The 17224-nt window shown below is 38.5% G+C and overlaps 1 protein-coding gene across 1 annotated transcript in view; it reads left to right on the top strand.

Annotated features, from left to right (window-relative positions):
• ABCC9 (ATP binding cassette subfamily C member 9) overlaps window positions 1–17224 on the top strand; it is a 77448-nt gene that overhangs the window by 42080 nt on the left and 18144 nt on the right. Inside the window, exons 20-31 of the mRNA XM_050915299.1 lie at window positions 1769–1807; window positions 3375–3476; window positions 4894–4978; window positions 5471–5551; window positions 6571–6708; window positions 7207–7332; window positions 7872–7968; window positions 9822–10051; window positions 10990–11138; window positions 11939–12008; window positions 12842–12999; window positions 16593–16685. Coding sequence (XP_050771256.1) covers window positions 1769–1807; window positions 3375–3476; window positions 4894–4978; window positions 5471–5551; window positions 6571–6708; window positions 7207–7332; window positions 7872–7968; window positions 9822–10051; window positions 10990–11138; window positions 11939–12008; window positions 12842–12999; window positions 16593–16685 — 1368 coding nt within the window. The remainder of the gene's footprint in view (window positions 1–1768; window positions 1808–3374; window positions 3477–4893; window positions 4979–5470; window positions 5552–6570; window positions 6709–7206; window positions 7333–7871; window positions 7969–9821; window positions 10052–10989; window positions 11139–11938; window positions 12009–12841; window positions 13000–16592; window positions 16686–17224) is intronic.

The following is a 17224-nucleotide window of genomic DNA, read 5'->3' as shown; positions in this document are numbered from 1 at the left end:
CCCAGCTCAGTAAAGGTCTTATATGTGTTTATTCATGAGATTATTAATGAACATGGGTTCTCACAGAAATCTCACTCATAATTTGGGAGAATTAAAGTGTATTTGTGAAGCTAAGCATGGAATGAAATTTCTAACCAAGGAAGAAGACTTTAAGAAACTGAGATCCTAAAATTAGTCCTTGCTCATTCAGATAATCTATCTGATTATAATGGCAAGCATATTAAATCTGATATGGAATTGCAAGGGGTCTTGCAAGGCTTGTGCCAAGTTTTTGTTAAATTGTACTTCAAAGGGCACTCCCAAATGTATACATGAAAGCCTTGTCCCTTTCTCTACCATTGCAATGCTCTGCTGATAGAAGTTTGGGGATTTTTAATAGAGGAAATTTAGGTTTTCTTCTTTTTTGTCTGGCTTGACCTAATTTCCAACCTCTTTTTAATCTCTCATTAGACTCCATCTTTTGCTTTCTTGTAACTTTTTTGCGTTGTAGAGAAGACTGGAAGCTTCTGCTGAATGAAGGACCAACTTTGGTGAAGCAATGTCTGTTTTGAGCCTCTACTTATGGCTCTCTGAGCCTTCTGAGATAACCAACAGGGCTTATTCACCTCTGATATAATATCTTCTCTGGCGATTTGTGCACGAAGGAAACACACTGATTGTGCACTTTGGGAGGCATGAATTCTCAAAGGTCTTAGAGAGCAGATATATAGCACAGAAAGCAACATGTCTCAGTTCTGGCATTTTGGGAAGATGCTTAGTACATGAGTCTGGCATTACGAGGGCTCTGCTATTAGAATTTTTATGCCCTTTGCCAGACTTGGATCCTCTGCTTATGAGCGCAGCTGCAGTTACTGGTATCCCAGCAGACAAGCAGACATTTCTGTCTCAGCAGTAAAACATTTCATCTGGAGGATTCATAGGCTTGGGAGGGGAGGATTTGTTTGTTTGGGGTTTAAGTCAGGCAAATAATACATTAGTATCAGTTTTCTAGTCCCTTCTAATCCCTGTTTCCATGTACCTGGCATAAACTTACTCTTTTAGGTTTTGCACTTTGCAGTGATGTGTCGCCATGCCTGGACAGGAGCACCATCGCTGGTCCAGAACTGCTTTGACTGCCATTCCATGCCCTCAACACTGTTAATAAGTCAATTAACAAACAGAGGGAGCTGCAAAATCATTCATGTCATTACTGCCATTGCATGCTCTTCAAAATGTATTTCATGGATATGATCCTTAAAAAGTGGAGGTTGACAAGGAAAGCCTAAGTGTTGTAGTGCCATGTGTGGCTTGATGCAACCTTACTGCTGTAAACAGGTTTAAAATCTGTTCTGATTCAAAAGTATATCTACAAAGCTTATCTTGGCTCCAAGGGAAATTTGACATTAGTTACCAACTTTTGCAGGTCATTGGTAGAACTGTGTGGAGAAGCTAACTTATTGCTTGTCAACCTTTTATATGCCCAGGCAATATTAATAATTTCATTTTTAATAGGTTTTACAATACACTTTTCATTTTTAATACATTTTCTAACAACATAACTTGCCTGTTTAGCTCCTATGCACTATAGATACGAAACTGTTGTATTTAGAAAAGTTATATGCTTTTACTTAGACCTTGTTTGTTTTCCCTTTAAGAACAAAAAAAAACCAAACTGATGTTGAGTTCTTAAAATATGTACTTAACTCCAGTTTCCCTGTATGTAAAACTAGCACAAAATGTTATTTGCTATATTTCCTACTTACTAAATATCATTTACCATAACTTACAGTGTAAATGAAACTGAACCTTCTTTTGAAGCATCCAGAAGGTATTATTTCTCTTTTTAGTGCATCATAATACACTCATTCATTTCTTCAGAATTTCTTCAAACCTTCATCTTTGTACCCTTCAGCCATCTCTGTTTTCTTACCATGTCGATAATCATTTACCGTAGGATTAACTGACAGATTGTGTGAAATCCAGTGGATCCCAATCTTCTCCAGCCATTGTACCACTACCTCAGTCTTGTCTGAAAGATGTTCAGTGCTCCCAGCTCCCATTTGACATCATTGGGAGTTTAGTGTGCTCCATATCTTGCAAGACAGGACCTCTAGATATAAGACATCATTATGTCTTATGTACCCTCCCATGTGTTTGCATGTTTTCTGATCAGCACTGCGTTTCGTGTTGCTTGCAACCCAGCTTGACAGCTGTGTGATGGAGCAGGACACTCAGTGTGCGAAGGGAGCCGGCTGTGCTCCAGCTGAAATCAAGCAGTGACTCCACCCCGGCTTCAGGGAAAGGGCCTGCAGGTTTAAAAGAAGGGCAAGCTAAACTGAAAACACGTCATAAATGATAGAGAAGTAGTGGCACACAGAGCTGTGGTTGGGAGCCACACCATGATTTGCTACCTGAGGACATATTTCATACTAGTGCATACTGAACTGCTAAAACTCCTAAAATTTTTGGGATACTACTGACGGCTTCTAACCAGCTATTTCTCTTACCCTAGCATCCTCTCTCTCAATAGCAAATTCAAGATGCTTACATACAAAGCTATATCAAATGTTTGGTTTGAAACAATACCATCAAAGAGACTGAGAAGGAAGATAAGCGTTCAGATCCACAAGCTGGTACCAGTTCATACCTCCTTCCTGACACATCTTGGGCATCTCAGAAAAATGTCTGAAATTACATGACCTTTTTTGCCACTGTACGTAGGCAAAACAGCCAGAAGTAAAGAACATTCATACCCTATTGTACACATGTCATTAGGTATTTAGACACATTTAAAATATGTTTAATAAATACTTGGGAAACTGTAGTGATTCCTTCCCAATCTGTATTAAACTGCCCTCTTTCCCAATATCGTGTCAGTCCACTGAGGATCTAATAGACTTAAAGGAAAAAAGGATTCACTGAGAAAAAAGTATTTCATGTGTATGGCCACGTAAAATAATCTAAAACTTCAGAAAGCAGCAAGTCAAGTGTACCGATGCCGTTTGAACAGTGCCTTTTCACTACCTGTTTTGACGTTAGAGAAAAAAATACCAAATAACTATTCTTGTGAGAATTTAATAATTTTGATTATTTATAATTTGCCTTTGGATTGAAATTGCAGTTACTAGATTGAGGTAGGTACCAGCCATTTATAGGAGAATAGAATACAACCTAGAGTGTAGATTTTGCCATCAGGGGAGAGAGTGGGTGCTGTTCTAACAAAAGCATCTAATTTAAAATTCTTCCCTTCACCTTTGTAACAGTTGCTTTGCCTATGTGTTTCCCTGTATTTTTATGAATGCACATTCATAAAATTAATTTAAAAAAACCTGATTCTCAGACATTTCATAATGTGGGTGCTTTGCTTTTTACTAATGCTCTTTATCTGTCTACAGTAGAAACAGATACTCAGTGGCTTACGCAGCTCAGAAGCCATGGCTGCTGAATGCAACCGTGGAGGAGAACATTATCTTTGGGAGTCCATTTAATAAACAGAGGTAAATATCAACCTCCTTGCAAAAACACCTGGCAGCTTCTTTTAAAGAGGTTTTTGGTTTCTCCTTCTGGAGGAAGTTTGTAGATTCTGAAAAATATCAATGCATATTAACCCCGGGCTGGATTTAGCTAACCTGACTTTAGCCATCTCAAAGGAAGGTTTCTGTTTTAAGTTAGTCTTTCAAGGCTCCCCCTCTAACCAGAGTGCACGTCTAAGATGTTTGTGAGAAATCACACAGCAGCAGTGGCTCTCCATGGAATACAGCGGAAGCCATATGTGTATTTTTCAAGCAGCTGAAGTTAGGTGAGATGAATCTTTCAAGACTACTGACATATTTTTATCTTGTTTAATGGAGCCTGAGGTTGCCAGAGGACTCTGGAAATAGGGATTCTAGGCATGTTTCCACTGAGTTTATGTGCTAATCCTGCTGTGATCAAGTTACTGGAGCAGCCACTTTACAAAAACACTGCACGTATGAAGATGGGGTGCCTCAAGGAAAGAATAACCTTAATTCTTCCTTTAGAAATACAGGAGAAGGGAGTGTGAAAGCTGAGGTGCGCAGCTTCTGTTGTGCCTATCCAGCACTTGCTTCTTGTGTCCTTCTAAAAGGTCAGCTAACAAATGCAGTGGAAAAAGTGACTTGACTTAAGGAAAACAAATTGCTGATGTTTTCAAAGGCAACACTCTCTTTGTTTTAAGTTATTAAAAATACATCCCATTCCTCTCAATGTGTGCTTTGTTAAGATGTACAACTCCATTCCCACTTAATAAAACTTAGCAATGACCAAATATCTCAAAATCTAGATAAGCATCTAAAATTTCAGGGACCAGATTCTTCAGCTACTGCATCCATCAGCCTGACTTCACTCATATCAAAGGGACAAGGCTGAATTACACCACTCAAATAGTCTGATCCCAGCTGCTTATTAGCAGATCATCTGCAATACCCCACAGACCTAGAAATCTCACAACAAATGTCAAGGTTTTGCAAGTGGTTTCCTGGTTCTGGCAAGATCAGAAGCACTGTAAGGATCCTTTGTCCTGTAATATCACACTGAAGTAAATGAAGAGGCACCAAAAGGGGAAAGAATAATAACTCGTCGGAAACTGGCTTCAAATACCCCAGAGTCCAGCAAAACAGCTCCGTGATAAGCAGTAATGTACTCAATAATTTATGTAATTGAATCTTTAAAAAGTAGGCTTGCCAATAAAGATCTCTAATAAATATGTCATTTTTTACAATGCTTAGTTTACAACAATTCATCATTAGTTGCTGAATAATCATTTTGCCCTACTTATTTTTGCAATTATCCAACCATCACAGAGCCATAATAACTTAGCAGTGAATTCGAACTGGAGGTTTCTGTGTTAGCAAAGTGGCTGGTTAAATAATTGCAATGACCATATTGTTTTTACAGGTATAAAGCTGTTACAGATGCGTGCTCTCTGCAGCCTGACATTGACTTACTACCATTTGGTGATCAGACAGAAATTGGAGAAAGGGTAAATAATATGAATGCTTTTATGTCTGCTTAGCCTATGTACTAAGAAGGCGCTCTCTGTCACTCAGACAGATCTAGTCTGTATTGGGCTGCCAGCCTGGTAAATAAATGTAAGTCACCAGGGGTTACTGCAAAAGAAGTTGAAAACTTTTTTCCTTCTTCAGCTGTTTCTCAAATGGGATTTTTTGATCAAAGTCTCCTATATTTTGCTTGCAGAATTTGATGCTAGTATTGGTTGCATTTTTCAATCTAAGAAGCCTACTGTGCTTAGAGAAGCTCTTCATAATTTCCACTTACCCATGATTAGTTGCTGAATAATAATTTTTCTTCTGACATTATATGAGGATTATGCTTGTTTATCAACAGGATTAGCATTTTAACAAAGCTTTGTATTTTTATTGGAACTCCGTATAATTGTAAAAAATCACATTTCCAAAGTCCTATCATAATGTTTATTCAAAGATGCATATTTCTGATCCATTATACTCATTAGGGGATTAATTTAAGTGGCGGCCAACGACAGAGAATATGTGTAGCTCGAGCACTCTACCAGAACACCAACATTGTCTTCTTGGTAAGATTTTTCTTTTTCACATGGAGCATGGAAAGTTAGTAATAAAACTGTCATTCCTCATATTTAGCTTTAGAAAAAATTCTGTTAGATTTAGAAAACTATAGGGACTTGTATTCCACTCAAAATCCAAATTATAGAGATAGGAAATAAACATCCACCAGAGGCAGCATCAAAACATACTGGGAGACTGATGAAGGTGGGATTTCCTACAGAGATTAACACTGGAAGAGTAGAACAGATTGTCTAACTTCTGCTCACTTTCAGTGGTGACCTACTATCAACACAGTCCCACTGAAATCAGTAAGACTTCTGATAAGGAAAAGTACCATAATGCAACTACTTGTTCATAAGCAATGAACAGACTGAGGGTTCAGCACTCTTCTGCAGAGTGCTGTGGATTTGGACAAAATTTCCCTTCTCTGTTACTAATTTCAAGGCATGTCAGGAATTTCAGGAGGCTACTGCTCATGAAGGGGCTGTTTGAGCCTCTTCAAAATTAACCAGGGACTTCTGTTCTTAGAGAAAAAGTGTTTGCATATTAATATCCTTATCTGAATGTTGTCTTGTTGCTAGCCACACTCATTCAAAATGAAGACCAAGCACATCGGCAGTTTAGTTTGAAGGAAATTAGAACAGTTCCTAACTCTGCTTTAACTTTCTTGTGCCAGTTTCCCATCAAAATTAGGCCCACGTTTGGCTCTGGATCCTGGTATTCTTAAATTTGGGTGGGAAATTTCAGTTCTGGTGTTCCTGATCAGGATTACTGCACACTGTCAGTGTGGCACCAGCACTGCACACATCTAGACAGAAAAAATTAACTGAGTCCATTGCTATGAACTGAATAGCAATGGATTCTAGCTCACTGTTTCGTAGTGCAGCCCTCTGACTAGGTCTTAGTCATTAGAGAGAGATGAAATGTTAGTAATGGCAGATGCTTTCTATTTTTAAAAAACTCTTGAAAGAAATAAAACTATTTTTTGTATCCTGTTATAATATTTTTTAATTTGATTTGATTGCAGGATGACCCATTCTCTGCGCTGGACATTCACTTAAGTGATCATTTAATGCAGGAAGGAATTTTGAAGTTTCTGCAAGAAGACAAGAGGACTCTTGTTCTGGTGACACATAAGTTACAATATCTACCACATGCTGACTGGGTAAGAGAAAAGATACCATGATGCAGATTTGCTAATGATGAATGTACTCTTGAAGTTAGCACCATAACACTTAATGAGATCACTACTTTTCTCTGTAATAGAGTCCTCCCTTCTTAATTCCATATGTCATGTGGCTAACTGCCACTTTACATAATATGATTTTATAGTAGAAGGAACAATTTTATTTTTACATTATCTGTGTAGATTTTTTTGATTGAAAGCCACCAGAGAATTATGACTTAATTGCAAATATGACTATTACTCATTATGTCTCATCCATGCTTTTCACTAGTACATATAAGCAGGGCTTACAGAAGTTTCAGTTTATGAGCTGTGTCAACAAACTTAAGAAGTCATTAATAAAATATTGAATAAAATGAACACAGAAATTTGCATAATGGTAATCTCACCAATACTGAGACACGTCTGGTAGGGTCCAGGTCAGTGATTATGGTATCTATGTTGCTGAGTAGACCTATTGGACGCTTTCTGCCCTAGATCATAGCAATGAAGGATGGAATGGTGCTTAGAGAAGGGACACTAAAGGATATCCAAAACAAGGATATTGAGCTATATGAACACTGGAAAACTTTGATGAATCGCCAAGATCAAGAATTGGAAAAGGTAAATGGGAGCATTTGGGCCAGGATAACCCTTCTGAAAATAAATATTTTTCAGTTAATTTCTAAAAAAACAAAACCATGTCAGCAAGTTTTAGACTAGAAATTAGGGAAAAAACACATGAACTGTAAGGAACTTTAAGGACCGGAATAGATTGTCTAGGAAGTGTGTGGTATATCTGTCATGGGTGGTTTGTAAGGACCCATAAGGCAAACAACTGATCCTTTGCTGGGGCAAGGGATGGACTAAGAGACTTCCTAAAGTATCTCTTAGCCCTTTATTCTGATATTGCCATGAGCATTTAGGATTCTCTAAAGACTATTTTTGAAGTTTTTATCATTCCAGAATGAAAGAATGGAAGAAAGAGAGAGGGAAGGAAGTAGACAAAGCAGGATTTTCTGAAAGAAAAATCCTAAAATACTATGCTTTTGCATTCTGTGAGCTAAATGATCCAAATAAAGTGTCTTTGAGGTTGCTGTTGGTGCTACCACAGTGGCAGACAGCTAAGCTCTCAAATTAATAAGGAAGTTTCCTTATTACAGGATATGGAAGCTGACCAGACTACTCTTGAGAGAAAAACCCTTAGAAGGGCCATGTACCCCAGAGAATCCAAATCACAACTGGAAGATGAAGATGAAGGTATATTTTATCATTTCACTTTATTTACTCTATTACCATGTCTTTCCACTTGAATAGCTGGCAGTTCTTAGCAATGAAGTATGAAGATGTTGATGACACTTGGTAATAACAATGGAAATTCCAATACTTTGACCTGTTTACAATATGACTTGTTTAAGAGATCCTCCATAGATTTCTCTAAACATTGTGCAGGGATAAGGGTGTACCAAACCAAGTTAATTTCTTTGCTAACTCATACTGCCTGGAGGTATTGAGGGGTGAGATAGAAGTAAAACAACAGTAAGAATTGTCACTAAAGCAAACTGAGGTAGCTCTGCCTAGTCATTGGCACAATAATGTTAGATCAGCTGTAGCCCTATCCCTCATGAGATATCTGTGAATGGTCTGTTCTGGGCTTTTGAAATATCACCATGTGATCAAACTTGTAGTTAACAAGAGCAGCTTGTAGTTAACTCAAGAGGAGCACTAATTGCAGGGATTATCATGGCGATGTTCGCTGGAGTGATCGCAGAATACACACTGGCTATTAACAGGCTCTTTATTGCTGCCTTGTATTTCATCTGGCAATGCTCATGACGGATTGTCATTTTAAGTCACAGGTCTGTAGGTCCTGGATTGCTCCATTTTGAAGAGATTCCCAATCACTGTACAATAGGCAGAGCTGGACCCCAAAGCCCTTGAGATGGAAATATTATGTTGGCTTCATACTTCTTTGGCAGAGCTGAGCAGAACACCTCTTACTATGTGCAATCATCAGTACACTTTATCAGTTAAATTCTTGGAGGAGTTTAAATTGAGGTCATTCCCAAGCTCCTCCTTTTGGTCTGTGCAAGAAAGCCTTGGCAAAAACCTGTATCTTCTTTGTGGGGTAAGATAGAAAACACGAGGAAAAAAGACATGTCCGTATAGTCCACAGAATGCCTGCAAAAAGCAGACACCATTCAGATAAAAAACCACGTATCAGTAACTTCAGGACAGAAATATAACCTGACATTGCATTCTAGGTCATCCATACTTATTACGTGACCTAGGGAACGTACACAAAGTCTCTGTGTCCCAAAAAGTGTAGAATTCCAACTTTCAAGAAATCACTTACTAATTCATTTTTAATGTTCCACTCAGAAAGGAGTGGAAATGCTGTGAGTTCAGCAAGAACTAACTAACTAACTAACTAACTAAGACCTGAACTGACTAACTAACTGAACTAAGAACTAACTGTCAAGAGCAGGTGAACATTTCTCTTCCCCAAGTGCGGCCTGCAAGGCTGTGAGATGTATATTCTTATTGCCTGTAAAAAAAAGAATTTTTAAATGTCATGTTTATGCACCTATGAAATATATATTTCCCATAGCAGAAGTCTTCCACCAATTGTATTTCAGTATAATGTGAACAATTATCATTTTATCATAGACAAAACTTTAGTACTCTTGAATGAAGAGAAAATTGAACTCTCTCATGCAGCAGATGATGGAGCCTCTGGATGGAAAGCTGTGGAGAGCTTTCTAGAATCTTCCATGTGACCCAAAGTGCTCTGCTGACTGTATAATAAAAGCAGCTGAACAGGTTGGGAAAGGCCTAGTCTCTACTATAAATAGTCAGTACTGAAGACCTGTTTTACAAAAATACTTTATTAACAAAACAAGTCAAAGACTGAAAGTCTATAGAGTTGCTCAAAGAGCACAGAGGAAGTCTTATGAAAATATGTCTGAAGCGTTTGCTGTTTTCAAATGACAAATTGAATTTTGCCATTACAATTAAAATTCAAAACAAAAAAAAGTTAACCAAATCCAGTAAAATCAGGTATAATCTTAGTACTGAATCCAAGCTAACTTGATCAAATGTCTGAGTCACAGAGGAAGAAGAGGAAGAAGATGAAGATGATAATATGTCAACTGTCTTGAGACTCAGGACAAAGATGCCGTGGAAAACCTGCTGGAGATATCTAACCTCTGGAGGATTTTTCTTGCTCTTTCTGATGATTTTCTCAAAGTTGTTGAAACACTCAGTTATAGTGGCCATAGATTACTGGCTTGCTACGTGGACATCCATGGACAATGCAAATGAAGTCGGGAACGTTGATGATGTTAAGAGCACAAATAAGGTGAGCCATATCTTGGAGCTTGACAGGGGAAAAAAAAAAGAAAAAATGTTCCAAAGTAATTATTTGGTGTTCGTCTAGAAGCCAGCTAGATTGGAAAGACAGATAGATATAGTAAGATTGATTGTTACATAGGATGGATGAATTGTTCATGCTAAAACATAAGACAATTCAAATTTTATCAATCTTTTCAAACATGCAAAACTGAAACAGAAACATGTTTGAGGTTAGAAAAATGATTGACCTTTCAAAGGAAGGAATCTCATCATAAACTTTTCCATCTGGATTTTTTAACACCTAAGTCAATGACCCCATTTTCCTAAGTACTGGCTGTCCAGTAATGTCCTGCCAGAAAAAAAAAGTTTTCAAATGTACTACTTAAATACAATCTGCTTATAGCTTTAAATTTGACTCATATATAAATATCTCACTGGACTCCACTTAGTAAACTTTCAGAAGGCTTAAATGTGTTATAGCCCTGCAGATTAGTTTAAGCTTTGCGCTGGGAATTTTCGTGGTGCTTGAACTTAATAAAGTGGAACTTTCCAACATCTCTCAAATGCCTTAATTCTTGAGAGGTTCTACTTCGGTTGTCTGAGTTTCTTGGCAAACAATTTGTATACTTTTGTATTTGTCCAGTTAGTCTGTCTTCACAGTTCTAAGTACTATCACTTCAAGGTCTTGAAGGATACTCATCAGTAGGTTGAGGGATCTTAGAACTGCCAGATCTTCTAATTATGTGAACTTAATGAATTGCAGTTCCATCATAGTTCTTTTATTTCCCAAAGATTATATTAACATAATTATGTAATATAAGTGATGTGACATACTAGCTGATTGGTACCAGGTACCTTGGGACCTTCCTAGTAGAAAAGAGAAATAAGTGTTCATTTCTAGGACTGATATATTTGTCATTTTACTAGACTTATCATGTAGCTGTCTTCAGCATCCTCTCTGGAGCAGGGATTGTCCTTTGCCTCATCACATCTCTGACTGTGGAGTGGATGGGCCTCACAGCAGCCAAGAACCTACACCATAATCTCCTCAACAAGATCATCCTTGGACCAATCAGGTACAGCAAAAATAACATTCCTCCTGAAAAGCTACATGGTCGAAACCTGTCCTGATGTAACTGGGAGGGTACTCCTGTGAAAAGCTCTTGTATTTACCCTGTTTCCTTCAAGGCCTCAGAAAGTGAAAATAACTAGTGAGGTAGTCAGGGGAAAAAAATTCCATGTCAGAACATGTGAAATTCCGCCCCCTTTTTTACCTGGCTGAAATATGTCAAATAGCTCGCACCCCCTTCAAGGCTGGGGTGTCAAGGACAGCTTTGAGTGCAGTTCTAGCTCCAGGGCACCCAGCTCCAACTCTGAGCAATGGGCATGGTGTCAAACGATGTGGACGCCAGGCTGCTTCTGATGGCCGGTGACAGGTTCTGTGCACGATAACCAGAGTCTCTCACAGGCAGCAGGATGGCCAAAAGGGCGCCTGCATAACAAGTACAGTCATCACAGTGCTTTCATGAAACAACTGAGTCCTGGTGCCCAGTACTATGCAGGAGGTTGAGTAGCAGCCAGGGACAGGCTGTGATCTTTGGAAGGGATCTTAAATCTTGAGGGCGCATGGATGAAAGAGCAGGAGGGGAGACGGTAGGTTTTTGGAAGAGGAGACTTAAAAGTTTTGGGGAAGGAAATGCCAAGAAAAGCATTTAGGTAGTCAGGATGCAGACATTATGATCTGTTATGTTATTCATATTTACTGCTTGGTTTTAGAAAATGGCTGGACACAGCTCTATGTTCTGTCTGACCAGGCTTTTTATCCAAAATTGGAATTCCTTTTCACGTAACTTTTTGTTTTTAATTTGTTCAACAGGTTCTTTGATATGACTCCATTGGGGCTAATTCTAAATCGCTTCTCTGCTGATACAAATATCATTGATCAGGTAGACGTATCAATATATTCTGTTTTATTACATCTTGGCTTTGTAAATTTTCATTTAGCTACCGAACAAGATGATGTATTAAAATATTCAGTAGAGAAAGGCATAGCAAAAACAGGCTCTGGGAATGATCATAGACAAACTCAAAATAGAAAGTACACACATTTGTAGTAAGGAGGGCAGGTAACCCTTAGAATAAACATGGTGGGAGATGGTGGCTCTTAATTTCTTCATATGCAGACTGGTTGCTTCTGTTGGAAGATCTGGATTAGCAAAACACCAGATTTTGAGCTCAAAACAGGAAACAGGGTAGAATTTAATAACTTGAACTATATGGGAGTACATGTGACAAATAGATGTTCCATCCTGGCTGTAGCACATGTGAATTTAGGGCATTCAAGGAGAAGAAGGGATGCTTTCACTATGGCTGTGAATTAAAATGTTTGGATGAGCAATAATCCTGAATGTAAGGGTGATGAGAACATGGAAGGAAAATTAAGAGGCTCTGAGAAAGAGCATGCTGTTTCTCTAAATATTTGGGATATCAAGAACAATTTTCTCTTTCTTGCCTGTTATATAAACAACGTGGAAATGGCTCCTATTTCCCCATGATCTTTGAAACACTGACCTTTAGAAAAAAGCCTACTGACTCATTTTTTAACCTCTGCACATTTGAGTAGTAGACTCACAGAAACATAAAAGCTCCTGATATAAGGAGAATATCAATGAGTGCACAGTGGTATCATTCCACTTGCCCTATGGTCCTCTATAGGAAAAGGCATACAGTGGTACTACTGGTGATTTTTGCCTTATGTATGTTTTTCGTTTCGCTCTAGCACATTCCTCCTACGCTGGAATCTCTTACCCGGTCCACCTTACTCTGCCTGTCAGCCATTGGAATGATCTCCTATGCCACTCCATGGTTCCTTGTTGCCCTTGTGCCTCTCGGGATAGCATTTTATTTCATCCAGAAATACTTCAGAGTTGCTTCCAAGTACGTATTAAAAAACTGTCCTGAAAATTTCTTCTAAAAAAATTGTACATAAGAATTGTGATGGAATGTGAGGTTATAGGAGCTAGTATAAGGGGAAAATGGCCATGATGTCCTGCTTTTGATCCTGAGGTATGAGTTTGAGACATCCATTGGAGGATGTTTCCAGCTGACCGACTACAGATGGGGTACTTAGGGAAGTAACACTGGTTGCATCACTTTTGTACACTGTTGGCTGTAAAGTCAGATGAGCATGAAGTTTGTTAATCAACTGAGCCAGCTCACATCTGGTCAAAGCTCCTCTTTGACCTTTTGAGGGTTAGTAGAGAATGGAAAACAACTTCCCGGATTAACCTCAGTCACAGCTTTTTCTTCATATTGGGAAATAAACTCCACAGAAAGTCATTTGAACAACCCCACCAACTTTGAGAGCAAAAGAGTCCACATTGTGACCAGTGACTATCAAACCAATACAATGAATACTTATAACAAATTTGTTTTAACACACTCTGATCAGATCTGTCATTATCTCAACCCTTCGTGCCCCACGTTGGGTGCCAAAAAGGACTGTTGTGGTTTAACCCCAGCCAGCAGCTAAGCACCATGCAGCCACTTCTCCCTCCCCCCTCCCAGTGGAATGGGGAGGAGGAGGGGAAAAAAAAAGGTAAAACTTGTGGGTTGAGATAAGAACAGTTTAATAACTAAAGCAGAATAAAATATACTACTACCACTATAATAATAATAATTGTAATGAAAAGGAATGTAACAAAAAAAAAGAAATAACACCCAAGAAAAGACAAGTGATGTACAAGGCAATTGCTCACCACCCACTGACCAATGCCCAAGCCGCGATCCGCCCCTCCCAGCCAACTCCCCCCTGTTTATATACTGGGCATGATGTTCTATGGTATGGAATACCCCTTTGGCTAGTTCGGGTCAGCTGCCCCGGCTATGCTCCCTCCCAGCTTCTTGCACACCTGCTTGCTGGCAGAGCATGGGAAACTGAAAAGTCCTTGGCTTAAGATAAGCACTACTTAGCAACAACTAAAACATCAGAGTGTTATCAACATTATTCTCACACTAAATCCAAAACACAGCACTGTACCAGCTACTAAGGAGAAAATTACCTCTATCCCAGCTGAAACTAAGACACCACTGTACAGCAACATTTCATATTCAGAATGGTTTGGCTGGTTATAAAGAGTACATTTTTTCAGCAAAAAGAGTGTCATGATTTCTTAGAGTCATGCTTCTAGTGCTAAATTCTTTATATAATTTAGTAAAACATCTTAAGCAAGCCATTCAAAGTTTTTTCTTAAATTCAATCAGTCATGCTTCTTTTTTTTATCAGCCAGATTTCTGGCTGGATTTACTCTACTTTCTGATACGTAAAAATACCCGTCAAGGTGCCTGCTGACCTGCAGGGAGGCCAAAACATCCTACTGTCATTAGCAACTGTCACTTCTGGCCCTGTCTTTGCAGTAGACACATGGTAAAGCATTAGCTGCTGTTTTGTAGCATCCAATTAAGAGATACGGTGATTTTCAACTGAGCGTACCAGTACAGCTGGCTTCACAGATTATATTCTTATTTAGGTAGCCTGAGAAAGAATTGTGTCAGTTATTCCCCTTAAATCAATGGAGGAGGAGGGGCACAGAGCAACATATCAATAGTTTAGCTTCACTTCACTCTAATTTTCATCAGCTTTCTTCAGAATTTCCAAGGAGATTTATTCATAAGAAAACTATAATCAGAATTTACAAAACAAAATTGTTTAATTCTGAAATAATTTGCTTAAATTCTCTGAGATTTTTCAGAAACCTTGTTCTTTCCCCACCAGGTTTCCAAACTAAAGCTGTACGTGGCAGTATACCAGGTCTCACGGTGGCTGAGGAATCAGGAGACTTGGTTTTCATTCTTAAATCCATTGTGGTCTTCTGAGTGTCACTCTGTCTTGCTTACACATAGCAGTGTACACTGTTTAAACTTCTTACTTAAAACACACAAGAGTACGCAAAATCTGATGTATTAGACCCCAGGGGAATACTACAGTTTCTCTCTGTGTTTTATATATGAGAGTAAAGTTTCCATCCATCTCCAGATCTGGTTTTCCCACATGCTGTACCCATAGCCATACTATGCAAGCTAGCAAGAGGTTGATCACCTCTGTAAGTCAGCACATGCACCCATTGGCTCTGTAAGTCCATAACTACCTCATTCATTTTATTTCCTTACAGTTTTCTGGGAAAATCTCTATCAGCAAGTGCTTTTTGTTTAATCTGTTTAAATTAAACTCTTTTAAATCACTTGTGAGGAATTCAGGGTTGACTTGTGTTCTTTTAATCCACAACAGAAATTAATAAATCCAATTTATTTCTAGAAAAAATAGTCTTGGGAAATGTAGGCTGAAGGAATAGCTTCAGCCAGTATTTAAAACTTACTTGCATGCAGTACTTTCCAGGCATATAAGCTTCACTAATTTTTAGAAATGCAAATATTTACAGTATTTCTTGCAGCACTTTGACTCCCTGTTGTATTTTCCATTACATCTCTCAAAAACTTCTGTGTATTTTCCATCATAAATTTGAAAGAAAGCATATTTATCATCAAAACATAAGCAGCAAATTCAGTTCTGTATACTGTAACATTCAGCATCATGGAGCAGTTATTTCTCCTGGCCTATCTAATACAGTGTGCAAACATAGTAGGATTTTAATAAAGAGTTTAAATATCTAATGATCTGGCCTCTCTTCTGTTTATACAACTGGCTGCTATGCCAATGGCAGAGTGTTACAGAAAGATGTATTTGTCTCTGTGGTTTGGAAAACGTTCCTGTTTCAGGAGACTGGAACTTTTTAGGCTTAAATATCATTGCTCCAGGCAGGTCTTGAAAATACCATTGCTGAATAATTGAGGAAATTTCTCATTCATATTATTTCTCTTGTCAGTGCTGTCTCCGTTTCAACCAATGTGATAATATTAACACTACAAATAGAAGGTCTGCTGTAGTCTGTTATATTTTACGTTCAGCATGTTGTGGTACTTACAGATAATGAGGCAAGGTTTATATGGAAAGGCACCGTTTTTGTTAGGCCAGCTGATACAATTGCAAAAAAATAGATAAACTTGCAGCTACACAAACTCTATTTTATACCTGATATAAGAGCCACAAATAACATTCTATAAAGTTTAAAATCAACTGTTCTGAGTTTAAGTTAATTATATTAATTATATTAATAAATTAGAATGTTTGAGAATAAAAGGTAATTAGGATCTGGCTAAAATGGACAGCAGGTTTTTACCCAGGAGAGACATGATAATGTCATTATCACTGTGGGACAAACAGAAGCATAGCTGTGACCAAAAGCTAGATCGTGGAGGTGGCTGGGAGATGATTCAAAGGCTCCTAGGGCAAAAGAGAAATGTGATATTCCCATGTCAGTGTCTTTCTATACTATAGAAATACTATTTTGTGTGATCCTGAAAAGAATATGTGCAATACATAAAATGTCTGTTCTCATCTGTTATGCAGTAAAATTTCTACAGACAGAGATGTTTACATTGTAATGGCTGTCCGTTGTTTTTCATATTCCCAGGGACCTCCAGGAACTTGACGATAGCACCCAGCTACCTTTACTCTGTCACTTTTCTGAGACAGCTGAAGGCCTTACCACCATTAGAGCATTCAGGTCAGTAAAACGAATGATTAGAGAGGGAGGCTTGGGGTTTGGTCTGCTCCATGCAGCTTGCTTGGAGCATGTCTGAGGGCAAATTGTTGGATTTGGTGGACTTTAATTAAGCAATCTCAAAAAAGGGGAGAGATCTTGTTTTCCTCTGGCTTTGTCATGTCTCTAAACACTTGTGCATATTTTCAGTAACATGCTAATTTACCTGTATTGGTTTTCCACTGAATTAAAGATGATGACTTTTTTAGGATACGATATTTAAACTTTTAAGGTGTCTAGTTTAACCATGCCTTACTTGGACAGCAGGGAGCTTTCCTTTGGTGGGCAGGCACAGGCACCACTCCTTCAGACCCCCCTACTATATCCTACGAGCTGTGCTATCCAAGTGCCCCTGAATCATTTCTGTATTGAACCCACTCCTCAGGCAGGGAAACATCATTATAGCACTCTCCAGCTGAGTGTCAGTATGCAACTTGAGAGACTTTCCAAGAAAACTACAGCAGAACAGAACTTGATCTTAATATTGTAAAACCTAGCCTTGT

The sequence above is a fragment of the Gymnogyps californianus genome, chromosome 1, assembly GCF_018139145.2.
Source record: "Gymnogyps californianus isolate 813 chromosome 1, ASM1813914v2, whole genome shotgun sequence".
Lineage (NCBI taxonomy): Eukaryota > Metazoa > Chordata > Aves > Accipitriformes > Cathartidae > Gymnogyps > Gymnogyps californianus.
Note: the sequence above shows the minus strand (reverse complement) of the source record. Positions and strands in the feature narration are given on the sequence as shown.